The sequence below is a fragment of the Buteo buteo genome, chromosome 4, assembly GCF_964188355.1.
Source record: "Buteo buteo chromosome 4, bButBut1.hap1.1, whole genome shotgun sequence".
NCBI classification, from domain to species: domain Eukaryota; kingdom Metazoa; phylum Chordata; class Aves; order Accipitriformes; family Accipitridae; genus Buteo; species Buteo buteo.
Window position 1 is genome coordinate 7,031,813 of NC_134174.1, and position 26,669 is coordinate 7,058,481.

The window sequence follows — 26,669 nt, forward strand, 5'->3', positions numbered from 1 at the left end:
TATTTTGAGCTTCACGTGGCCTGAACCTGACCTTGCTACGCACCACTCACAAGCAGGCTGTGCAGGCTTGGTTATCTAACAAAGTCAACGATGCTCGAGCGTTCAGAGCCTGGTTTATCCTCCTGGTGGGAGACACAGCCATTTCTGTAGTGCTGCTCGGCTAAATGCCCCCAGTCCAGCGTGGCTGTGCCACAGAGCCCCCCAGGGATGTCGGGGTAAGGAAGGGAGAGCTTCAACATGGCTCTCCGTGGTATCGCTGATGCAGATTGCCTGCAGAACACTGCTCTTCCATGATGGCTAACAGCTACCAGGAGCAAGACAAAGCACTTGCTGAGTTAGGGGTTAATGCCGTTTCTCCCACAATTTTGGATGCACACAAGGCTGTTTTCAGTCTGCGCGCCATGCTCTGCTCTGCACGTGGACTTGGCTCTCCCTGCATGAGTGCTGGATTGCTTTTGCAAAACAGCATTTTGGAAAAGAGAAGCAGAAGTTGCAAAAAGCCCCAGATGACAGTGCTGCTTGACAACGGGAGCAAGTTTCATGTGTGTGCAGGAAACCCAATTTGGGAAAGTGCCAGATTAAATGGTATACCAGTTGAGTGAGTGGGTAACAGAGCAGATCCCGCTCCTTGGACAGGAGAATTTTGTGGGTCATAAAAACAAGCAGAAGTGAAGCTTTCTGTGCTGTTAGATAGCCAAAAAGCTAATTAGAGGAAGCGTTACATCACTTGTGCGTTGTGGTGTGTGGGCTGAGGCACAGGTAATGATGGAAGTTGTGGATGAATGTTCAGGATTTTCAGGGAAGTGCAAGACTAGAAGAAAAAAAGTAAAGATTGGAGGAAAGAGATATGTTGAACAGTTCGTTGAAGTCAGCAGTAACTCTTGGTGACAGGAAGAAAACACATCAGGAAAACATATATTTTGAAACAAGTATTTTTGTAACAGTGATGTTATTTTAATTTTTAAAAAATCTAGCCTGGATTTTGAAGGCATAAAGTTTTGAACACAATAGCATTCATTTAGAACGAGCAAAGAAAACAATACTGCATTTTGATTTTTTTACTTCTATCACTGGGAACCCATTTGTAGGTGACACACTAACATTTCTTCAGCACACCTGGAGTGGTCCATCTATATTTGTTAGTATGGATTGAAGAAACTTCCTGGTCTTTTTATCAATCACCAAAACATGGGCCAGCAACTTACAGATAGGAATGTTTGGTATGAGTGAGCAAACTAACAAGACCTGTAATTTAAGGAGCTTTTAAGGTAAGTTAAGATGGCTAACAGTCTGAACAAAGGGCAATTACAAGAAACTTCCTGAAGCTCAGCTATTAATTTGTAATTATAATCTACAACTAAGATGCTAGGCCAATTAATTATGGGCATTTGTCAGACTATTCAGGAACTATAGGTGAAAGTAATTGCTACAGGGCAACTCATTAGTATTTGTAAAATTATGATGACATAAACTGGAAGAAAAAGTCTTTCTCAGTGATCTCAGATGAGGGAGGCTATTGAATGAAATTCTTTAAAGATATCATAGAAGGTCTCGATTAAGAGGATTTCTCCTCAGGGAATGCAGAATAAAATCCAATACACAGGTTCAAGGTTGGGGAGGAGTCGTAATCCTTCACATCTCATACTCTTTCTTGGTAAGTTAGCCTAAAATGGGAAGAATGCAAGCCTACGCGTAGGATGAGTTAACTCAGAAAGAATAAATATTATTTTAAATTATCATATATAAATCCCGCAATAAATTCTGGTAACCCTCATTTTACAGACCGTTGCCTATGGTAACAGGGAGCTCTGAAGAACGTTTGATAACCATTTCGGTGATACCCATTCTCAATGCAGGCTCTCTGCCAGCTTCACTTCCCCCACGGACCTGTCATTTTGTCAAATTACCCGCGAAATTATCACATCCACCCATCGATACGGGTGGATTTGGATAGTAGTAAAACCCACCGGTACCAAACCGCTAAACCTGTGCTTCTCCGATCGGTAACTGCTCTATCAGCAACATCCAGGAAACCTCCCCAAAACCCCTGAGGAGTAAAAAGACACGAACAAGGCTGCGATTCAGTGAGGAGGGGAGAGTTTTGGCGGTGTGAGGCGGGCTGTTCCCGCCCACGGGCGACCACAGCACCGCCTCAGCGACGCCTGAGGCGTCGCTGATGCGGTGCTGTGGTCGCCCGTGGGCGGGAACAGCCGGCCTCCCCTCACGACGCGCAGAGCATTCTGGGAGCGCGGGTCCTTCACCCTTATGGCTGTCCGCTGACAGCCTGATCCGCCCCGTAGCGGCCATCGCCGCCCCGGTGGCGGATCCCGTTGCCCTCGAAGGAAGGAGCGGGTCGGCGCTCGGGGCGCCGTTAGCGACGGGGCGGGGTGGGGGGGGGGGGCGATCTCCTTTTTCCCGTCGAGTCGGTAGCGCCGTCGCCTCAGGGCAGGGATAGTCGTCCGGAGCGATGCCTGCGCGTAAAGGGGGTGGGGGGCCTTGCGGCCGGTGTCACGTGACGGCGCCGGCCGGCGGCGGCGGAGGGGAGCGGCGGTGAGAGCGGCGGAGGCAGGCGGACGGTCCCGCCGCCGCCATGGGCAGTGAGTGCGGGTCGGCGCTGGCCGTGGGCGACGGGGCTGGCCCCGGGAAGCAGCGGCCCGGGGCGGGGGGGGAGCGGGGTCGCTGTCTGCGTGAGGGCGGGACGCGGCCGGTAGCCGGCCCGGTGGGTTGAGGTGGCGGCGTGCCTGAGGTGCCCGCCTCAGGGGCAGGCCGGGGGGTCGGCGGCAGCGGGACACGCTCCTGCCGAGGTAGCAGGGCTAGAGGGGGAGACGGAGCACCGCTTTGAGGTGGGTTGGTTGGGGTTTTTTTGGGTTTTTTTCCCATGACTTTAGTATTTTAATATGGGAGCTGTGCCGCCTTCTGTGGAGCAAGATGCGCCTTCTGGTGAGCTGTCTTGAGAGCTTGGAATAAATAAAGGAGAAATATGTCACAGCAAAGTATAAAAGTAGACGTGGCATTTGGACCAAAACGTTACTTAACTTGGCTCGCGGTGTAATAAATGCATTTTCTTTGAAGAGGTACTGATGGTTGTTTTCTATGGCTATCCAAATGTATTGAGGCTGGGAAAAATGTCCAAGTTTTGGAGGACAAATTACCCACCGAACACATGTGCTTTGATTCCCCCCCGCCCCAAAATAGAGCTCAAACTGTTGAGTTTTTCTGTGTTTTTAGAAGAGAAACTGTGAAGAGAGACATATCTGAAGTCAAAATAAAATGCCCCAGAAGTTCTGTTCAGAATAAGTGTTGCAGTGATTTAAATTAAGATTTCTAAACATGTTTTAGAGTTTGAATTTTTTTTCTCAGTTCTGTAAGACACGAGATTTTAATCTCTACATGGATACTTTTTGATAACAGTATCATTTGCTTCTGTATTTAACTAGCACAGTCTGATACTAGGTCATTTATTTTTAGATGGAATACAATTTAGTTCACTTCTTGTGATATACGCAGTGCTGCTTCTCATCTAAAATGATTCCAGCTGTGGAAAAAAGGATGGGCCAAATCTGATTAGAGCAAGAATTCTCTTTCACGTTTTTGCCCTGTTTTCAGCTGTTTTGAGAGGGCATTAGTTTTCAGACACTGAATTAGAGCGTGTGTTGATGAAATAATTCACTTATAAAATGTTACTTACACTTTATTTTTTCCCCTAGAAGTTAAATAAAGTGGTATGAAGCTTTATAAGTTCATAAAGGTTCATTAATACATTTTTCTCTCTTCTTTTGTGTGTGTTTGTTTTTCTGGAACAGTAAAATTTTTAGAAGTTATTAAGCCATTCTGTGCAGTGTTACCTGAAATCCAGAAACCGGAAAGAAAAGTGAGTGCCATATTATGTTCTTACTTTTATTGGCTCAAAGATAAGAGAATACTGTGATATTCAAGTCCAGACTCCAATATAAATACAGATAGGAGGCCCTAAAGTATGACGTATTCTTTGGAGGAGGGGGAACCCATGTTAAGATAAAAGATTACTGTCATAATGAATTCTTAACAGCCTTCTGATAGGTTGTTCCACTTGGTAATTATGCTGATTTTTAAAAAAAAGTCTCCTCTCCAGACTAAGTTTATTTAGTTTTAGCTCTGTATGATTGGATCTGTTTTTATATACTAGAACAGGGTTTTCAAGCTTTTTTTTTTCCCCTGTGGAAATTCACTGTTGTCTTTGTGGATACCACTGTTGGCTTTGAGCACTGGTCACAACTCTCAGCTTTGAGCTGGCTTATATATTACTTTGAAAAGGCTTGTGCTGTAATTCAGGAACCACAAATTCAGTTCTTCCTTTCCCACAAAATATTTTCCACTCCCATAGCCGTGATTCACCTTGAAGAAGTGGGAGAGTGATCTGTGATTTAGTTAGGTAATTGCTCCCTGTTCACTGTGACACTTTGTTCTGAAATCGGTGAACTGAGTTCATTTACAGCTGATCTCTCCGTTCCCCCAGCCTTGGAAGCTCCTCCCATTTCTCGGCACATTTTGTAGATTAAAATGAGTTAATTTCTGCAGATCAAAAAGAGGTCTGTCCTGTCAGAAAAACCCCACCCCACCATTTTTTACTTCCAAAACTCAAGCAAGCACATATCTCCTAGGTGACAAAGGTTCTAATTAGAGAAACAAATTTACCTAATATTCATTGTCATGACTGGCATGAAAATTCCTTATGAGCTAAATGTTGATTTTTATATTCTTAAAAGGAAATGCATAGCTGGGAACATGACACCATCTGAGAGAATCCTCTTTCGTTGATGAGAGATTCCCGAAGGTTAGGACTGGATACAGAGATGTTTGTTCCAGTAACCATAGCTGAGCCTGCTGGATTGAATGGAGAAGACACAGTAAAAACTGCTGATTATTCCCCTCTGGAACTGATTTTTAAAAAGATGGGATTTATCCCCTGGCTCTTTGCTCCTTCTGTCTTTCTTTGTTGCTTTCCAGCATCTTTCCTTCTTGGAATGGGGTTCCAAACAAATTATTTAGGTCAGACAAAGGCATCTTCAGAGCAGGAATCTCCAGAGCCAGACCCTGTGCTAAGATTTGGATGCACCAGATCTGGGTGGAAGGTATCCATCTTTGTTTCTGCAGTGGTGAACCTTAGTGCAATCTTCTAGTGCTGATTTATGGCATATCTGTGATGAATTGGTTACATCCATCCCATTTTTGTCTAGTGAAGTGGATGGGAAGAGGAAACTAAATAAGACAAATATACAAATATTGATGTTTCTGTAAAGCTCATCGACAGCTGTGATTTTTCTCTTGGTTTTTTCCTCCTCCCTTTCTATTTGCCAGAGAGGAAGAGGTGCTTGATCTGTCCATGTCCTTTATCAGCAGATGAAGGATGCCCAGAGACGTGCCAAGATTCCTGTCCTTGCTATTTGGGTCACTTTGTCTTTAATAGTATCTAGGTCGCTGTCTAGGCAATGACTGCCAGTTGCCAGCTTTGTGCAAATTTGAAGTGGAAATGTAATTGGGAACATCTTTCCTAGACTGAAGAACTCTTTGAGTGTTTTAAGTTATGTTCCTTGCTTGTAGTCTCTCAAGTGACCTAGGTCATTCTGTATAACTGTAATTCATTGTTATTTATTGTTTTCTTGCAAGCTGTCACTGGCAGACATAATTAGTAATGGTTTCAGCGGGTTGGTTAAGGCCAGAACAAGAAATGAAGATAACAGTAGAAACCTATTTTCTCTAAACTTGTATTGATTGTTAAGTGAAGATGAAGTTTTGAATTAGTTGCGCTCTCATTGAATCATTTGCCATTATTGTTGATGAGGGAAGCGGGCTTTTTCTGTCACTATGCCAAACTGATTAACAGAAGCAATTGCTACTTTTTGTAGTTAGTAGTATTGGTTCATATTTCCCTCATATGCACAGATATTTCTAAGTAGAACACACTGTTCAGAACACCAAGAAAATGATGCTCAAGTCCCTTCATTTTCACAAGTCTTAAGAAAAATGTCAAAGGAAGAAAATGTCCAATTGAATTTGATCAGATGATGAAATGTACTCTCCCTGTGCTTGTTATTGTTTGTGGCTGGAATATTTTGGTACCAGTCTGTATTTTGCTGTTCCTGGCATATGGATTCAGATGCCTCCTTTTTCTTTTTTGTCTTTTTGAACCATAGAGACTGTTTTCCTGGTGAATAACTGTGAGTTGGATGACACAGAATTTCTCTAATGTTCATATTCACTGCAGTTACAGAGAGAGCCAGAGCATTTGTAGAGCTTGACTGATGCCTCAGAAGCTAAGGTTAACAGTTGGGCTGCAGAGATAATTTGGTTAAGCATTTGTCTTTTAAAAAGTCTGTACTTAAAATCTGAATTGTAGAATTCAAACAGCACTTGGTAAAGTGGGTCAGCACCACATAAAATCTAACAGAAGATACTGTTTGGATTTATTTGCTGCTGTCACTATTTTTCTTTTTTTAACTTTGTACTGTAGGTATTTTTAGCATCTGGCCTCTTTTAAAAAAGAGTGAGGTGGTATCAGTAAATAAATTAAATTACTGGGATTATTTTGCTTCTAAGTAAGTGCATGCTTTCACTTACAAAGATACAGACTACTGGGTTTTCTTTTGCTTGAGAAGCTGTGCTGCTGCCTTAGTTTGTAGTTTCTCATTTGTGGGTGTTCAGTACCTACAAAATCAGGCACTAATCCTTTTTTTTGTTACCTCTCTACAGGCAGATTCAGTGGTTGGAGGCAGAAAGCTAGTATTTCTGCTGTATCTATCTTACATGTTAGTTTATGTCACGTTTTAGTAGCTGCTGTACTCTTGCCTACAGTGAACACACTTCTCTTAATGTTTACGGTCCACGGAGGAGAGGTGGGAACTTGAACATAACACTGCATCTTAGCGCTCTCTGGTCTTTTCAAGTCTTTTCATTTCTTTCTGTCTCATGCTCAGAGTAATCCTCTGGTTCAAACTTAAATCTTTTGATTCCTCTCTTCTTGCATCTGGCACTAGTTACAGTTGCCTCAAATGTTGTGACCCTGAGATTCTCTTCAATGTATTAGTGACTAATGATTATTGATCTGACATTCTTTGTAAAGTAAGATGTAATCTACATGGATAAAAATATTTTGGGAGGGAAAAAATGTCTTTAAAAATTATTTTGTGGTCCATGTTCATGAACATAATGGTGAATTTTTAAGCTTTCTTTACCACCCTTTGAAGAATTTAGTTCCAAATATTTTGAATTTCAAACCTCATGGTTCTTCTGGGTTTTATTACCTGTTTTCACAGCAGTTAAATCTCTTCAAAAACTTTATAGTGCTTTAGTTTAATAACTTCAGGCCTTACAAAACAGTGCCTCCAGTCTGTTGAAGCCTAGAGCACTAATCACTGAAGATAAAAGATTTTTTTGTATTCATTTTTCATGTTTGTTCTGGTATGCCCATGTTTTTAGTCGTACTACTGCTTTTCTGTAAATACTCACTTTATTAGAATACTATATATAAAATATATTCTACTTGCTGAATGTTGGCCACGCCATCTGCCAGATCCCATACAAGTTTTCTTTGACTACACAGAAGCCCCTGACTGGGTCTCTCTATAAAATCTGAAATCTTTATTAATAAAGTACGTTCTAATGAGAAGTTATGCCTTCTGGTTCAATATCTTTGCATTTAATTCTGAATGCTATAGCATTTAGTACTAATGTGAGAAGACAGTGAAAATTCTACATACAACGAACACATTAATTTCTGCAATCTGTTCTGTAGATCCAGTTCAGAGAGAAGGTACTATGGACAGCTATCACGCTCTTCATTTTCTTAGTATGCTGCCAGGTAGGTGTTGCTGTTTTCTGTGTTCAGAAAATGTGCGTTCTGTATGTATAAAATAGAATGCTAAAAGTGTGAGAAGTTCTTGTTTCATGTTGACCTACCAGTTTCAGTTATGTACTTTTATAGATAAGTATTTAATTCAGTTTAAAAAATCTGATTCTCTGACATAGTCTTTATTTTTGATTGTATATGTTTTCAAAAACTAATGCTTTCTATTTAGTCTAAAATCTATAAAGTTTTTCTTGTTATATGAAAGGTCCTATCAAATGATGATACTGGCTGCAGGGTAAACAGCTGAGCTAATTATTCATTGAGTAGTATAAACAAACAGCAATTTTATGCATTCTTTACCCCCTGTTAGTAGCTAAATTTAAATTTTAGCAGTGACAAGTTTGAAAGTGAAATAGAAGTGACTGTTTTTACCTGATTCCTCTTCAACAAGCCGATGGATTGTAAAGATTGCAGGAAAATGTTTCTCTCAGATGTTTTAAGTTGACATTTAGAACTTGTTTATAGTGGTGGTGTTTTTTTAAAGAATACTTGGATATTGCAGAAAACGAGAATCCATGTATTACTTGATACGTATTTTTTAGAACTTGTAGACAACCTCTTAGGAGATTTAAAATGAACTGTACATCTTCCGAGTCAGGCTTTTTAGGTTATATTTATTAACTTACCCATTCCAGACTCCAGAGCAGTAGTTCAATAATTTTTGTTCACAACTCTGAAGGACTGTTGAAAGGCTAAAAACCAGGTCTTGTTCCTACTTGTTTTTTCGGAAGGAGGAAGTGGGAATGATACTAGAGCTAGAAGAACATGTATTTTATCTGTGTTTCCTAGCTGCTGGATATATGCATAATTAAGATTTTGAATCTATGCAAAAGATTATGGTAGTAGAATAAGGAAATCTGGTAGTTGAATAAGGAAATCAGGTGGTGCAGACTAGAGTTTTCAGGAGTTAATCTATAAGATTGCCTGAATTCCTAGTCTGTTGTTTTTGTGATTAAGAAGAGTTTTAAAGAGCTCAAAATCCCTCAGTATTGACATACAGAATATTGGAGGTTTTGTATAAACTTGGCTAACTTTGACAGTTCCATATGGGATATTTTAAAACATATTCCCAGCTGTAGAATTTGAATATTTAAACTTGCTGGAGGAAGATATTTACGTTGTAGTTTATGCTGTATCTTTAATTTGTACTGAAAAGAAATTCTGTTTAGGACTGTTTAAAAAAACCTAAAAACTTGCTTTCTTTTGTCTTCTCAAAGATGTTTTGCTACAGTTTTCTTTTTTCTTTTTTTAAGCTCAAAATTGCTGCAAAAAATTTGGTGAAATAAGTAATGGAATATCATTAATATTTTTTTTTTTGTTCTGTTAATGACTTGTGGTGGCTAACCTATTTATTTTATGCTTTTTCTGTTCTTTTGGTGAGTTGTAGTACTCCAGAATCTCATATGTCAGGCATTTCCATCTTCAACTTCAGTAATCTGGTTTACGTGCACTGACTTTTCTTTCTAGGTGTTTCTGCTTTTTCCTGTAGAAGGGTCTTGGTTTAGTTCTCTGAGTCATACCCCAGTTAGAGGATTAAAATAGATGGTGTCAGTATCTCTGGTTTAACTGAAAGAAAAAAAAAAGTTGAAATAAATTATATTAAACAGTGTAACAGTTGAATCATTACATGTTAAGATTTTTGGATTAATGCATGCTTTTTTGTATATCTGTTTAATACTTTTGTGCGCTTTGACAGATACCTTTGTTTGGAATCATGTCATCAGATTCTGCAGATCCTTTCTATTGGATGCGAGTCATTCTTGCGTCAAACAGAGGTTAGTAGATTATTCCTTTCTCTGTTTTGTGTCGGTATAAACAGATCAGGAGAAAAACAGTTGGCTGTTATATTTCATACAGCCCAAATGTCCTGTTGAAACACTTTGTAAAGTTCTTAACACAGGTGTAATTAAAATTGACTGATACTTGAGGAGTCCTTCATCTTTGCAATGGGGTTTCCTTTGACATGCAGATGAGATTAATCTTGATTCTCAAGTTTTGGGATGATTCTGTTTTGAACTGGAGAGCGGTCTCTTTCTGATTAATATATAGGACAGGGAATATTCTGCCCCACCACTTACCAACAGCACTAATGTCCAGTATGAGAGCGTTGATTAGAAAATACTTATGTGTGCAAGTCAGTTATGTCTCGTATTTTGGCAACATTATGAGTGAGTAATTTTATAGGTGGGAAAGCTAAGGGCGGAGATGATTAGGCTTATAGTTTAGCAAAGCCAAACTGACTTATTTTAGAATAGACAAGTGGATCCCAACCAAATGTGTAAGAAGACTTAAACTAATGCTAGAAGTCTGAAACTTAAGATGGGTGACCTGGCATGCATGAGTCTGAATGAGGACGCTGACCTGACCTGTATCTTGGAAAATTGGCTGGAAGTAAGAACATCAGTGGAACCCTCTAATGTGAAGGTAGAGATTATTTAGGAATGACAAATTTTGTCACACCAGTGAAGATTAAGGTAAATAAGTTATCTGTTTCAAACTCTACTGCAGAATTTTCATATAAAATTCTGTGTCTTGCTAGCAGTGTATGATACTAAATATGCTATCCACTACCCAGACAGAATGATAACGGTGGCCAAGAAAAGACTAGAGAGACTGTGAAGGCAATAAAAAGCAGGAGTGGGAGAGTTAATTTTCACCTAAGTCAACTGACTAGATGTCATTGCAGGATGTGAGGTAAAGGCTACAGCTTTTGACATCCTAATTTTCTTGCTGTTGGAGAAGTACAGATTTCTTTGAGACGTGATGTAATATTTAACACCGTACTGAACAGTGTGTAGACTCTTAAGATGCAAGTATGGAAGAACCAAATTATAATAATGACTTTAATGCTTTCACATTTTACATTTTGGTGGCAGGGAAAACACTAAAGAAAAAAAAAATAAAATAATTGTGCAATAATGCTTAATAATGCTTAAAATTTTTAAAAATTAGAACTGAAATGAGGACTCTGGTAGTTAGGCAGAAATGAAGACTCCAGACAATAGGGGAGGTGCTCAAAACCCCTTTGTTAAATTCAGATTACTTTTTAAAGGCTCTTCAGGAAATTAAGTTCTTGCAGGATAAGAGGGAAGACCTAACGGCTTAAGAACTGGTTGAAAAGATCAGAAGAAATGTCTGTACAAATCTGTAAGGTGGCACAAATGGAATATTGCATGCAGTTCTAATCTCCCATGCCACACAGGATATAGTGGAACTAAAAAAGAAAACACTCAGGAAAAGGCACCAGGGAGAATCTAAGGTAGATATTAATCTATAGAAAGAGATCCTAAAAAAATAAGAATTCTTTGCCACAGAATGTGCATATCCCAAATGTCTCTTAAGTCTTCATCTCTGAAAAAAAGTGGATAGGGAATGGGTAGTCACTTTTTCTTTATAGTGTAACAGGGAAGGGGCAGCCAATGGTGTTATTAAGCAGCACGTGTAACTCAAACTTTCTGAATAAATTACTGGCAGAAGTTGCCAGAAGCAGTTTCTGAATAAATGACTGATATATGGGAAAAGGGAAATACAGAATGAGACATCCCCCAAAGAAGGGGCTCCTTTCAGAGATGAGGTGTGAGGATAGATAAACTTCTAGGCTGATCAGCTATCAATACACCGTTTCTACTTCTTTTCATCTTCCATATGACCTTACCGGTCCCCTGTCACTGGTTCTTGTTGAGACTTCACAAGTCTGCAGTGGCTAAATATTTTATTAATAGTTCTCTTGGCAATTTTGTGATGGAACACCACTGTACTACATGTGAGAGCAGATATGATATGCCAAAAAGCTGAGCTTCGGTGTGCATTGACCTTTAGTGTTAGCATGGTTTCACAAAAATACTTGGGAAGTGAAAAGCTACATAGGTTTTTTGTGCTGCCTTCAAAATCACAGATTTTAACATGGCAGCCTTCTTTTGTGAGGAGGTAACGGTCTTTGTTTTGATCATACCTGTACTGGAATATACATGTTTGAAGTGTTATGAAAAATGTTCCTTATAGGTCAGAAACCTTTCAACAGACTAACTAATATCCTCAGAGTATAATTCTTCAGGAGAGATGCTTGAACGGCAATTGTGTTAATTTTTCTTCCTGTTTAGGTACTTTGATGGAATTAGGTATCTCACCCATTGTGACATCTGGTTTGATCATGCAGCTGCTAGCTGGAGCGAAGATCATTGAAGTTGGTGATACTCCAAAAGACAGAGCCTTGTTCAATGGAGCTCAGAAATGTAAGCACTGTTCCAATTAAAATTAATAAGCATATTTTTGTTCTTGGGAAAGCAGCCTGCCTAAGTGATACTAGATCTGAGATTTCTTTGGTAGGTGATTTCAGCAGATTTTTTTAAAGGATTTGCTTTCTCTCTTGTTTTAGTATTTGGGATGATTATTACCATTGGGCAAGCCATTGTGTATGTTATGACTGGAATGTATGGAGATCCTGCTGAAATGGGTGCTGGAATTTGTCTTCTTATTATAATTCAGGTTTGTAATGAGCTATTTTGTGTGTTACTGAGACTGGTTAGATACAGTACAGCTGGAAGGAAAAACCTATGTCTGGTTGCCTTTTATTTATTTATTTTTACTGGTATAAAGCATCATCCTTTGTCTATATATGAGAAATTCTAGATACTCCATAAAGGAGGAGAAAGTTGTAATAGTTAATGTCAAAAATGTTTCAGATAAGAGTGGCTGCTTGATTTGAAGTACAGGAATTGGCAGACTTTGAAAGCAGTAGCTGCTGTTCAGTACCATGGAGGACTTCTCACTAAATGGCACAGATGCAGCTTGGAGACATTATCCTGTAGAGCAAAGCAGTAAATGCACAAACTTAAACACTCTGAAAAAGCGCTCACTGAGTAATCTGTTTGCTAGCATCAGTGTTGAAAAGTCACAGAGATCATTGCTAGGTGAGGTGCGCAGGCATTTGTACGTGAGAGGGCGGAAATAACTGCATGAATGATACTCAGGTGAAAAACTTGATGATCACTCTCCAATGTGACGAAAATACTGAAGCAGGGAATTAATACATAATTCTTGACTTAATTTATTATTGTTTCTGCTCAATTTTGTTTCTTTTCCCACAGCTGTTTGTTGCTGGTTTGATTGTGTTGCTGTTAGATGAGTTGCTACAGAAAGGTTATGGCTTGGGGTCTGGTATTTCCCTGTTTATTGCTACCAATATCTGTGAAACCATTGTCTGGAAGGCTTTTAGTCCCACTACCATCAACACTGGCAGAGGTACGTGTGCGATTACAACTAACATGTTTCAGTGGATGTATACTATACATAAACTATCAGATGTTTATCGGATGGATATTAAAAAAATGTTTTAAAGTCAGTTGTCTAACATTGAAGATGTAAACGTTGTCTGATTTACAGGAAGATTAATAACCTACAAGTTTGCTTTTGCTGATTCGAATTGCAGTAGTTAAAATGGGACTTGAAGCCCCTTGACTGAAAATTTTTGGATTTCCAAACTGAAATAGTCTTGTAGCATCATTTAGTCAATAGAAATAGAGAAGATAAGAAATTCTACATGTTCAGAGTTGTTTATGATCCAACTGTTGCTGGTGGTTATAGGATGCTTTTATAGTTGGTGCCTCCAAACTACTTTAAGCTAGTTTGATTCTTCAGAGACTACCATCTCTTCATTCCTCAGCCAGTCTTTGACATCTGGTTGTCGTTGTCCTGATATCAGGTTACGATACAGCCTTTTTGCATCAAGAAGTTAACTAGTTTAATGCAGACATTTGAAATCTTGAGCCATGGTTTTAGTGTGCTTTAATTTTCACCTGATTTTTAGTAGTTCTGTTTATTGCATTTTATTACTGATTTTCTAAAGCTGTTTCTCTTCTTGTTTATTATTTCTTCCTTCCAATCATCCTCTTGCCCCCAGAAAAGAAAGAAAAAGAGTGTTCTTTCATGTGTGTAACTTGGTTTTGTTTTGTTTTGTTTTTTTAAACCAGGAATAATGTTTTGGTAGATTAGTCTATAAGCTAAAGCAGAATCCTGTATTGTGATATATTTGTTGTAGCAGGATTTATGTCCTATTGTGACTGATTTTATATGTCTTATTCTTAAAATTTCCAAAAGAAAGATACTATTTTTTAAAATGTTTTTAATTTGCAGATTAAAATTTCTTCTACTTTTTTGCTTTGTGCAGGAACAGAGTTTGAGGGTGCTGTGATTGCATTATTTCATCTTCTGGCTACACGGACCGACAAAGTCCGGGCTTTGCGGGAGGCTTTTTACCGACAGAATTTGCCCAATCTCATGAATCTGATTGCTACAGTATTTGTATTTGCTGTAGTCATATATTTTCAGGTAAAATGAGAAATTCCTCATAGCAGCTCTGCAACTGCATAGGTAGAAGTGCATGGACCTTAGACGCTGCAGTCACTGGGAAAAAATGCAAAAGTTAAACTAGAGTAACTGAAGTATCTTAGCTTTGAGTAAGGAGCTCTTTTTATTTCCATATTGTTATTTCAGTAACATACCTCTGTGACAGTACAGCTGTTAAATTTTATAGCTAGACATACTTGTACTGAGACAGTGATGTAATCTCACATTCCATTACATGCCACGTACACTATGAGAGTATTTTTACTAAAAATGGATTTGGGAACTGCAGTGGTTGTATCACACATATAATATACTTGATTTTCACAGTTGACTTAAAAGAATACCTTTGGACGGAGCTAAAGAATCTTGCTTCTTTGGGGTGTGCATGATACAGATTTGTTGTAGAAAAAAACTGTGTAATTAATGCATAGCTTACTGCTTTTTCCCTAATTTTCTTGAAATACTTAGCTAGTATTTCTTTTTAAATTTAAGTATATATTAAAGTGGATGCTAAAGGAGATTTTTTTTTTTTTTTTTTTTTTCCCTTCGTGTGTGTGGCTAAAATGTGGGTTTGTTTTTTGTGGTTTTTTTAAAGCTGTTGAGTCAGAGTGCTGGCAAAAAACTGAATTCTCTGGTTTTCAAGTCCATGTGGCTTTTCTTGGGTCTGCTCAGATAGAAGCCTGCCCCAGAAAATAGCAGGCTGGGCTTACTACACAAAAGTCTGCTGTTAACTGGCTAGTTAATTTAAAAGCCATTAAAGGCTTTTATCAAACCCTGTTCTATAAAGTGTATTTTAGAGGAATATAATTTAGCAGATGAGAGATAATGTTTATGTAAAAAGGATGTAATACAACCAAGCAGTAACACTTAGAAATCCTTAAAATTTTTAATCCAGACTGTAACAGAAAGCCTTTGGGTTTTACTGTTGCAGACCTTCCACTCCATGTTTATCTAGCAAGAACTCTGTGGTCAGGAATAGCTTTTGGGCATACTAGGAATACCTTCTATCTTGGAAATAAACTTGGTGCATTTGTGTTCTTTCCCACAGGGATTTCGTGTTGATTTACCTATCAAGTCTGCGCGGTATCGTGGACAGTACAGTAGCTATCCTATCAAGCTCTTTTATACCTCCAACATTCCCATCATTCTGCAGTCTGCCTTAGTTTCGAACCTTTACGTTATTTCCCAGATGTTGTCTGTTCGTTTTAGCGGCAACTTCTTGGTGAACTTATTAGGACAGTGGGCAGTAAGTATTTTACCACTTTTTTAACAGCATAAAATTATTTGTATATATTACTTCATTGTGAAACTTTGGTATTTAACTGGCAGAAAACTGGAATACTTACTTTTTAATATTTGTGTATAAAAGCTGTTTTAAACATTGAAGAGGAATTCCTCTATAAATACAGGACAGGAACGTGAGAGGTCTGTGAGAAATGACTAACTGCCTTTTTCTTCCCCCCTCATAGGATGTCAGTGGTGGTGGCCCTGCTCGCTCTTATCCTGTTGGTGGCCTGTGCTACTACTTGTCCCCTCCAGAATCCATGGGTGCAATATTTGAGGATCCCGTCCATGTAATAGTTTATATAATATTTATGTTGGGATCCTGTGCGTTCTTCTCGAAGACTTGGATCGAGGTGTCTGGCTCATCAGCGAAAGATGTAGGTGTTCTGATAAACGTGCCTGAATGTTTTCAAACACTGCCTCTAATTTACAACTGACTACTAGCTACTCACTGATCAGTTATTACTCTGACTAAATAGCAGGTGACTATGAAACACCGCAGCAGTTTCATAAAATGATGGGTTTTGCAGGTTGCCAAGCAACTCAAAGAACAGCAAATGGTGATGAGAGGCCACAGGGATACTTCAATGGTTCACGAGCTTAACAGGTAAGGAAATGCGGACTTCCAGTGGGATGGTTGAGAGTGCTGGGGAGGTATCAACTAGAGCAGATCCTCTTGGAAAAATCCGAGAGCTGTTTCCAGTGCAAATGTCAAGATTCCTCCCATTCAGCGGTTGCCTTTCCTAGTAATGCAGAAGATGTTTATAGCTCTGGTAAGAGATTAACCTGTGGTGTCTTTGTTTTAAGTGGCATAACGAGGGAATTTGGGCTGAGTCTCTTCCACGTTTGTAAAAGGAAGATACCTTGATTTTTACAGGTGTTAAATTTACCGTTACTGAACTCAGATGACACTACAAAAGCGGTATTTTACGCAGTATGCAAAGTCTGCAGATCTATATTGAAAGGTAGATTTATCCCTACATATTTAAGTCAAAGCAGTTATTCTTAGTCCTGTGGAGGTTACGTAGCGTGCATATATATACAATTGTCATACTATGAATTGGAAAGTTTTGCCAGTGTTCTGTTATTTACACAGCTTTCCTACCAGTGAATATTTATTTTAGTTTCTACTTTGTGCAAATAGGGAAGATAGTAAGAGCTGATGACAGAGTTGTGTTTGCAACGCTAAATTTGTTGCTCAATATTCTAGTTGGTTGCTTTAGTAGTATTGTTAGAATCCTTGGATGAAAATTCATGATTATTAATACTTTTTTTTTTTTGTTGGTACAGGTACATCCCTACAGCAGCTGCATTTGGCGGTTTGTGCATTGGTGCCCTTTCAGTACTGGCTGACTTTCTAGGAGCCATTGGGTCCGGCACTGGCATTCTGCTTGCAGTCACTATTATTTATCAGTACTTTGAAATATTTGTAAAAGAACAGGCTGAAGTTGGAGGAGTAGGTGCATTATTTTTCTAGATGTCCAAATATTTCATGGTTTGTGTGAAAGGGAAAGCATTTCGACAACATGCCTCATTTAGTCCAATAATGCTATTTTCTTTTTATTTGTTTTAAAGTGCTACGTGTCCCATTACTGTAATGGGCATTGAGCAATGCCTGTGTGCAGCATTAGTACCAGCTGCCTTAAGAATAAAGTTTACATTATCTTGTTTAAGTATTATCTAGTGTTGCCTGTAATGCTGGAAACCAATTCATCTACCTTGCTGTTCAAACACTACAGTGAGATGGTAAAATGTATCAGTTTGATATTGGTAAACGTTTTTGCACACAACATTAAAATGTTAAATTTGTTTCCCTGTCCTTAATAGGAAGAAAAAATAAAATCTGAGTTCAGATTGCCACGTGCCAGTATTCTTGACAAAGTTTATTTGTAGCCTGTATTTTACATTAATTTTTTATACTTTTTTAACTTGCATTTCCCTATCATTGAACTCAGCACTCCTTATTCCTTTGTGGTGTCTCCACCCAGGCACCTTTCTCTTAGCTCTAAGGGTGGACAAGCAAACATTTTACCGGAGACTGATACTCATCTCACCTGTGAACTGGTTCTGTGGTGGATTTGCTGCATCGCAGGGCCGGGAGCATTTCGGTTTCTTGCCCCGGGCCTCCTGCGGGACAGCATGGTAGCTGCTGTCACGCTAGCAAGTCAGCCCCGTAGTTTTGTTTAAACATGTACTTGTGAAAACTGTGCCACTGAAACTTCATGTCCACTTTGCTTTTGTGAGTCTAAAGAACAAGGCGGGGTTCCTAAAGCAGTGTTCACAGAAGGGAAAGGGGGGAACGAGGAGTTCCTGCTGAAAATTTATTTATGTTGTCGCACTTTACAGCGGCAATGTAACAACTGTAAACGTTAGACAATAAACTTATTTAATTAAGCTCTCTCCTGTGTCTCATTTGTGCAAGATGTAATTCATATGCACTTTTTGATCATTTCTAACATGCCTTGTTAGTGAGGTAGGTCTGGAAGGCTCCCTTTTCTTTTTATCCTTTCTCTTTCTAGAATGTAATTCTGATCAGTTTTTAGCAGCCTTAATTAAAAAACAAATCACAGGATTCCTCCCCCTAAAACCATTGAGCGTTTTTGCTTGGCTGTAATCGATGACTTTTTCCCTTTGATTTCACATTTTGATTTCTTCTGTCTTCTCTCATGCTTAACTTGAAAGTAGCTTTGTGTTGTCTGTGAAGGTAAGAAAATCTTAAGCAAGTTTTCTGCTTCATTTCTAAGCTAGGAAAGTCTTCCTAATTATGCACGCTCCTCCAAATTTATTTCAGAGGCAAGACTTTGATATGAGCAGATGTTTATTATAACTCTTAGATCCTAACCTTTAAGCAGTGGTGGCTGTTTACATAATTAGAAGCAGTCGACTGCACAGATAGGCTGAAGGTTTGTTTGGCAGAAGATTTATCTAGACGTGATTAGATTGAACGAAGGTGCAGCCTAGGTGCATGAATGTGTCCCGGGGAGAACGGCACGACTGTCCTATGTCAGGGCATCCAAGTAAGCTTATACCTTAAACAGAATCCCCTGGCTGGGTCCTACACCATTCTGGTTTGCACCAGTGGCCATTTTGTTGTTACTGTTGTCATCGTTGTCAGAGTCGGTATTTTCTTAGATCAAACAAACCAATTTTCTCTTTCTGGATAGTTTAGTTCAGGCTGGGAAAAGGAAGCAACATCTTTGGGTCTAAATCATAAAAGGAAGTTCCTGAAACTGCAGTTTCAAACACCACCCAGAGCATGCACGCTCTGTCCTTGTGCCCCTCCCTGTTGCTGCTCCTATTGCAGACAATTACCTCTAGCTGCTGAAACGATGCTGCTTATGGATGAGAGAGAAGTGCGCTCTTCCTGCGGTCTTACTTGATTTGAACAGGTGGTGTTACACCACCAACTACAGGCACTTCAACATCTTCCTTGTACTGAAACATAAGTGCAATGATGAATAGAGCAAGAAATGAGCCATTCTGAAAATCAAACAGCATTTTTATTATGATTATTCTGTCGAGGCTTGATAGACTGAGCAGTTAGAAGAAATGCTTTTTGTCAGTTACATAATTCCAGATAAAAATATCAGAATCATTCCTACAAATACTTTTGTTTGCTCTACAAGTAAAGCAAAGGACCTTTAGTACAAGAAGAGTTACACTTGTAAGCCATCTGAATTGGGCAGTTTTCAACTAAATTTCTCATCGTCTAGTTTTAGAACTTCATAAAAGGAACTTGGAGCGGTTTTTCTGCTGCACGCTTCAGGGCCAATGCGTAAGTATAAACCCTGGCATCCACTGCAATATGTTCTTCTGCTATGAGTTCTGGAAGGAAAAAAAAAAATATTAAGTCCTTTACCAAAACAAAGCTGTATAGCACTCCAGACATGAATTCTTAATGCTATCGCTAACTCTGTTACCTGGCCAAATCTCTCTCAGCTTTTTAAGATACAGTATTCTAGGATGAGAAATGCCATGAGAAGCTATGAGAAGAGAAGCTAAGGGTTTCTTGAGGTTCCCATTAGTGCATTTAATGTGTCAGAAAGCTCTTACCATCAATTCTTTGCAGTAGGTCATTCTTTGGAAGTGAAATAACTTCCACAAATTCTAGGAGAGAAGAAAAATATTTTATGCACCTTTAAATTAGTGAACAGCAGAGGAAGTCTACCTCAGTGTCCTGTATCATGTAAGTCAGAAGGGGAAGCAAACTAACTAGCTTAATGCCATGCAGAAGCTGTGAGCCTTCAAGTAGCCTTCTGCCTCACAAAAAGGCAGATTACATGGGGGAAGGCAGCGACTGGAGTCATTAAAAAACAGGTTTGGCAGAAAAAAACTGGGAAAGAGCTGGGAAAAACAGCGTTGCTGACAGCTGTGGAGGATAAGAATCCTTCTAAAAGGAGATCACCTCCCCTCTGAGAATGGAAAATACACTGTTGAAGGGGACTTTTGTTTGGCTTATACTGGTACAGTAATGGATTGTGGATATGTTTGAAGACCAAAACAGCACAAAGGGTTTGTTCTTGATGAATTTGTGTTGGCTTACACCTTCCCTGTCTATCTGAATTAGTTGTCTTTCTGGCTTGACCTACTGCTGTTGTGGATTCAGTAATCTGTATTTCCTGAGATACTGGTGCTGTAGGTGCAATACTTGACAATAATTGACGCAGTAATGCCCCACAGAAATTTTCATGTCTAGGCCAAAGCCAGTCTCATGCATGTTTGATTAGGGTCAGGAGATTAACCAAGCCCAAATAAAAAACAGGTTTAACTGACATTTTCCAAGTAAAACTTGCCATACGAAGATCATGCTTGACCTTATTGTCAAAAGGAGCAGTTACATAACGTACCTCCATCATCTGCAAGTAAAAAAATAAGAGTTTTGAAATACACTAGAGTTTATAACTGAAAAGCATTTTGATAGCTGACTGATTGTGAGTGACACTAGTCACTTCCAGGGTCAAGCCACATCTAAGAGGAGTATCTAGGTTCACTAGTGCTTATAGCCCTCACCGAAGTTTGGCACACAAATTTCTCATTCTGGGTGTGCCAACACCTGACACTTAACAGCTAGGCCTCCCCGCTGAATTTAGCAAAGAAACATGGCTCTGCTCATCTAGACTGCAGAATATGATTTCAAGGATGTACAGCATCTAAATCAGCTGGGACAGAAGAGATGCTGTGGTAGGGATAGTTCTTTTAAGCTCATTCTTTTGTTATCTTAGAATTTTCAAATAAATGGTACAAAACTCACCAAGTTTTTGCTTAGGTCTTGTATTCTCAGCCTCATCTCCATTAATGGTGACGCTCACAATGTGTGTCGTGCTGTTTGACAAACCTGGGTCCAAGCAGAGAGCTGCCAACAAGCACACGTAGAGGTTAGTTTTTCAAAAGCAGAAGTCTGGTAACTCAATGTTTTAACAAAAGCTTTCACAGAAATATACGCAATACAATAGAAGAACATATATTTGGCATATGTTCATGCTGGAAGAGTTGCAAAAAGTTTGTTATCACATGTTCTTAAAAAAAGTAATGTTTCTGTAACTCTCAGCTCTTCTACAGATTCCTTGTAAGACTTGATTTCAGCAGTTAGGTTTACTTTCCATTCCACAGACTGAAGATTAAACTGTAATTCCCTTATAGACCTCTTCAGCCTATTAGAGTCTAATTTTGCCATCACCTGTCTCCATCTCTCTCAGTCCCCAGCACGCAGCTGTACCCCACAATCAAGAGCCAAGTCTCAACTGTAATGACATTTACTTGAAATCATATGTAAGCTGCCTCACCTTTCTACCTACCTTCTCGAGTTTTACTTATGATCCTCATTTTGCCTTTGTTTTATGTAGGAAGCATTGGATTGGTAACAATCATGTTACAAAAGCTCTCTGGATTTACTCCAAGTATTCTCTCCTTTTTTTCTTTCCGGTTGGAGAACCTGAGTACCGTCACCTCCCCACAGCTGACATGAGGGTGACCTCCACTCAGACTGCATCATGCAGCTATTTTTTCTCCCTAAGTTCATGGATATTGTTCACATTAAGTCCAGCAATTTAGACCTTTATACTAAAATGCCAAATCACAGCTTGAATAATTGGGTTTTGTATAAAGGATCCTAATTAATAGCAAAGTTGTCCCCTATAGACATCAAACTTTTGCTTTAGTCCTGTATGTTTAACAGAAGTTCAGCAACTGACTCATCAAGGACCAAAGTCTCATTGGTACAGCTATGGGATACTACTCTGCTAATCTGTGTAAACCTTTCTGCACAGATTTTTCCCTCGGTTTAGAGCATTTTAGACATTTAGAGTACCCGTCAAAGACAGAATTAGCTTTGAGTGGGAAAATAAAAAAAAAGCAAAGACCTGGAGTACATTCAATGACTTCCCCCTTGTACCCAGTTTCTTCCTCCAATTCTCGCAATGCAGCGCTTTCTGCAGTCTCATTTTCCTCAATGAGGCCTGTGAAATAAATAATACACAAGATCAATTAAAAAGCTCGCACTTAACCGCAATACCTATCCCAAGATCTAATCCAGTTTTACGGAAGAGGTGAAACATCCTCACGACCCTATTTTTACAGAGGGATAAACTGAAGCATTAGTAAGGATTCCGGTTCCTGGATTCATCATGCTGCTGCCCTCATCTTCAACTGATTATCTACAGAAGCATGCTACCTTCCCAGAAAATGGCATTAATATTCTCATGAGGGGAAAAAAGCCAAATCTTTTCACTCTTAGAGGAAGGAGGAGTGGAGGGAAATGCAATATTCTACTACCAGACTACTGTGCAAAATGTCTCCATTCTGCTAAAATGAACTCATTTTGTATTCTTCATTATCAAATATTCCTATTTCTGAATAGTACACTGAGCTAGAGTCACCACAGTTTTCTGGTTAGAGCTACTTCATTAAGACTGACACTCCAAGCACATCTGAACACACTTAAATGTCAGCTTTATGTGACTCATCTTAATGTTTCAGTCACTTACTTACCTGCAGGAAATTCCAAGCAATAGCTGTTAATTGGGGGCCTGAACTGTTTCACTAGGACAATACAGTCATAGTGGAGAGTTCTCTGTAGTACCGCTATCACTGCAACACCTACAAACAGCGACAGAAGACACAAGTACATAGAATTTGAGTATAGCACAAAGTGAGTATTTAGTGCTAGATCTGGAAAAGAACCCAAGCACTGTTAGTCTGAGCATTAAATGCCTGCTCCAGAATCCCAAACAATGAATTTAAGCTCCTTATGTCATGTGCGGTGAGAGATAAAGCCCAAAATAGGATCTTCAAAGTACCCCAGTAAATGACAGGCACACGTACCAAGCAAGACCGAGCCTCAGCCCACCAGTATCTAGGGAAGGGCTCTCTTTCCTGCAGAGACTGTTTGGAAGCCATGGTACGGAACCCCCTCCTACACTCCTTTCATGGATAAATCATGTTCCCCTTCTTTTGCCTCAAGAGAACCATATCCCTAGCCCCTACCAGCAGACCCAATTCACCAGTCTGTGAGCCACTCTGTATCAGGGCATCCATCATGTCTTTGGAATTGCTCCATTGTTCTAAAGTGAATACAATGATCTTTGGAAAACACTCCTACCAGTAAGGTTCTGATTCTTCAGCACTTAAGTTAGCATTTCATTAACTCAGGGGTATCGCAAGCTCTGCTGAGCTATTTGTTCCACACCCTCATTCATTCAGAAACAGATCGGCTTTAAGTCTGCACTGGAAGTTTATCAGAAGAACTTTCACAAGAAAAAATGCAAACAAAAAAAGTCACCAGTGTCTTACCGTCAGCTGAAACACCCTTTTTGTTGCCAGTACGCTTTACAGTTTCCCAAGTTCTATTTAACACAGAGAAAAGAACAAATGAATACATAAGCCATCTTCTACCCTTGGTACTTTCATTGAAAAGCAAAATATACCATCACAGAGTGAGGCCCCATAAGAAAGCAGCTGGCCTTAGGCAGGCCCTGTCATATACTGGCACTATGAAATGTCTGTTGTATAATTTTGTTTTGCCTACTTAAAGGAGGGAGAGGGAAAGTAGTTAATTAATGATTGTTTAAGATCACTAAAAATAAGTGGAAGACTTAAATGATTGTCACGGAACAGACAAGTCTTATAAAAATGATTCTGGAAAAGTGCAACATAAAGCAATTTATATATAAACCATGTCAGATTTTGAAAGATAGTTTTGTAAAAAAGACCACATGCATTCTATCTTTTATCTTGCTTTTGCATAAGGTTTACGGTGCAAGTGACTGTGAACTCTCAGCTCAGTTACTTGAGCATACAAGGAGTACATACACAAGGAAGATCAAAGCTTCGCTCTCAAAATAAGCAATGAGATGAGTAAAAACCAAAAATCTACCAGTAATAAAAATCCTTTCACAAAAGCTCCAATCTTTGCTAATTTTTAAAAGGATACTTTGCTGATGAATTGGGAAGCACTAGAGAAAGCAATCAGTAGCAATCAGAATCTAACATAAGGGGAAAGAAGTAAAGCCATGTTGTCACATCTAGATAAATACAGCAAAACTAAAGCATACAAAAGAATTGGACAGGCGTGATAATATACAAGAGGACAGGAATTTGTCAATAGTATGCACGATGCAGCACCACCAGCAAGGAAAAAGGAGCCCTTAATGAAGAACCAGAAAAGCTATGAGACGAACTCTCTGATCATCACAGTCTACTTGCATAGCTAGAACTTGCTTTTCTGCATAGTGTCTTTACAAGGAACTGGAAAAGCAAGGTAATTCAGGGTCCAATGTACCCAAAAGGATTTAGGAGCCAAATTCAATCCCACATGCTAGCACATCTGCTAGAGTAAGATTTTTTTTCTCTGAACAGTACGAACTATAAAGAAATTGCACAATGAATAGATCTCATCTTGTGCTGAGTAATAGGTTTGTAATGCTCATATTCTCTAGCCTGGGGCTAGTCCATACAATTGGGAACATTACAGGAATCCAAAATGCCAGAAACAATTACCTGGTTTTACCAAAGGGATCAGTATAAGTTGTTTCTTCAAGCTTCAACCATTTTCTTTCTACAATTACCTAAAATAAAGAATTATTTGTTAGATACATTTTAAGATTAATCCCAAAGATACGTGGGGGCCAAGGGGACAAACAACACAACTCTTTTTGGATTCTTTTGCAGACAAAATCTCAGCATCAGAATACATGCAGCAACAGGCAACAACATTCCTGTAGCTAATATGGAAAAAAACATTTACTCGAAGTCCTTGAATAGGAATAGAAAATAAGCCCAGTAACTTTTCTTAATGTGACTTTTATAACCAAGTTTCAATTAATTCAGTGGGATTTTATGTACTGGAAAGTCCTCATCTTTTTAGAAGAATTTTGCAAAGGTCATGTTTCAGCTGAAAAAGGGTCACTGGTCTGCACAGACTTCAGCTACGCCAGTGATCACGAGTGCCCACTTATCAGAGCATAGCCTAATAGCTAAGCATGCAAGACTGAAAACAAAACTTTTGAAACTTTTCTTGCCATGATCTCAGACTGTGGCCTTGTGTAACCGTGGTTTTCTGTAACTGTGAGCAGTGATACATACCTGCCCTTTTAGGATTTCTGATTGCTGCTGATGCTGCTTGGCATTATTACAAAATGTCTTTTCTGAGCTAAAAGAGTTTATTTGCCCTGGGATGTTTCCTCACCTTTTATGTAATTCCTTTAAAAGGGAAAAATCCCTAGGTATTAGCGCAGCAGTTTACTTCTTTTAATATAACTTGCATTTTAAGCTTTGCTAAAGGTATAGGCAGACAGAAAGCTTGTCTCCAGAATTTTCTATCAAGTTGGCCATAGGTCTGACCACAGAAATCAAAAGTAATCAGTAAGATGAACAAATCACTTCCTATTGTCTAAAGCGACACACTGCTGACAGCAACAGAGCAAGCATAAGCAAGGCGAAAAGAGGATCTGGGGAAAAAAAGCACAGCATTAAATTGTAGCAGAGGAGGAAGTTCAAGAGGTCATTCATGTGGCTGGCACACTACAATCCTCTAATGCAGGACAAGGAGCAAATAGGGCCTGTGTGGCCATATAGATCTTCAACTTAAAAGTGAGAGATTCAGCCACTAAAAAAAAGAATATAGAGAAACGAAATGCAGTATATGATGCAGCTGTAAGTAGAGTACAAAAGCACAGTACAGCATCAGCTGGAGGCAGAAGGCACATCAGAAGTGATTCGGGTATCCAGTAAATTGCAACTGAGCTGGATGAACTCACATAATTCTTACAATGTGTTCTTCAGAACAATTATTTTGATAGACAATTGAAATAACAATAGCATTCCTATGGTTGTAATTCTGGCAACACGTATTTTACACGTAGGAGTTTTAGCATTTATTTCGGGAAGTGCAATATTTCCACGTAAGAGGAATTGGAAAAGGACAGCTACATGTTCTCAAAAGGGCTTCTAATGGCTTTGTGGTCACAAAAACAGCAGGAAAGGAAAAGATGAAGTATATCATGCTCATTACAAGTAAAAGTAGTAATTTGGTTTGGAAGCATTCAGGTATATTTTAAATGACTTTGTTTTCACTCCTAAATCACTGCAGAACTATAGTACAGGAAGATCCAGAAAAGAAATAGACGAAAATCATGTTCCATTGGTTGTCTGAGGAGAGGAATATATATACTTCAGTTAAGCAAACACAGCCAAATGTTTTGTGTTAATGAATTTTTTTAAACATTGCAGAGAACACAAAGAACTAGATTATTGATCGTAGTCCCATATTGCTGCAGCATTCAACAGAACTGGCAGATCATTACCCCTGTCACCAAGTTATTGTTTGTGAAGCAGAGAGGGGAAATGGCTGAAATCAGAACCACATCACTGTCATAGGTTTTACATGTACAAAACAAACAACGTCAAAGTGTCTTGTTTTTAATCAGGTATTCTTAAGTACAGCTTTTGGCCTCTACTGTCATGAAGCAATAATTTAAAAGTACTATAGGACACACAGCATAAATATTTACAGTGAAACTGGTTCCACAATCCTCTAAACTTAGGTGAAACCCTTGCTGCTAACAGCCTACAGGGTGAGAAAACTAAAAGTTGCCAGGTTTCCCTAGAAGAGAGAGAGAATTTTGTCACCCGCCTTGTCAGGTGCGCAATTAAAACCTGC

General features: G+C 39.1%; 2 protein-coding genes across 13 annotated transcripts in view; one reads left to right on the forward strand and one right to left on the reverse strand.

Annotated features, from left to right (window-relative positions):
* The window catches only part of NUDT5 (nudix hydrolase 5), a 134,069-nt gene that overhangs the window by 100,336 nt on the left and 7,064 nt on the right, over window positions 1-26,669 (reverse strand). For 4 of the 6 annotated variants that reach the window (XM_075024693.1, XM_075024691.1, XM_075024692.1 and 1 more), the window contains exons 4-10: window positions 24,509-24,576; window positions 23,303-23,355; window positions 22,502-22,609; window positions 21,874-21,969; window positions 20,766-20,867; window positions 19,568-19,621; window positions 18,993-19,339 (exon numbers count right to left, since the gene is read on the reverse strand). In XM_075024693.1, coding sequence (XP_074880794.1) covers window positions 19,230-19,339; window positions 19,568-19,621; window positions 20,766-20,867; window positions 21,874-21,969; window positions 22,502-22,609; window positions 23,303-23,355; window positions 24,509-24,576 — 591 coding nt within the window. In that variant the 3' untranslated portion in view covers window positions 18,993-19,229. Of the gene's footprint in view, window positions 1-18,992; window positions 19,340-19,567; window positions 19,622-20,287; window positions 20,371-20,765; window positions 20,868-21,873; window positions 21,970-22,501; window positions 22,610-23,302; window positions 23,356-24,508; window positions 24,577-26,669 lie in introns of those variants that run through there. The other 2 variants (XR_012650005.1, XM_075024694.1) reach the window with 2 other exon arrangements.
* On the forward strand, window positions 2,502-17,908 carry SEC61A2 (SEC61 translocon subunit alpha 2). Of its 7 annotated transcripts, none has more exons than XM_075024659.1 (13): window positions 2,526-2,597; window positions 3,804-3,871; window positions 4,746-4,886; window positions 7,772-7,837; window positions 9,582-9,660; window positions 11,986-12,117; window positions 12,261-12,370; window positions 12,973-13,126; window positions 14,052-14,212; window positions 15,279-15,476; window positions 15,700-15,891; window positions 16,045-16,121; window positions 16,805-17,908. In XM_075024659.1, exons 3-13 carry the CDS (start codon window positions 4,797-4,799, stop codon window positions 16,989-16,991), a joined length of 1,446 nt encoding a protein of 481 aa, XP_074880760.1. In that variant the 5' UTR covers window positions 2,526-2,597; window positions 3,804-3,871; window positions 4,746-4,796; the 3' UTR covers window positions 16,992-17,908. The 7 variants fall into 7 exon arrangements, with proteins under 7 accessions (XP_074880762.1, XP_074880760.1, XP_074880765.1 ...); XM_075024664.1 differs by having other exon boundaries at window positions 2,527-2,597; window positions 4,746-4,813; XM_075024660.1 differs by lacking the exon at window positions 2,526-2,597 and adding an exon at window positions 2,858-3,074.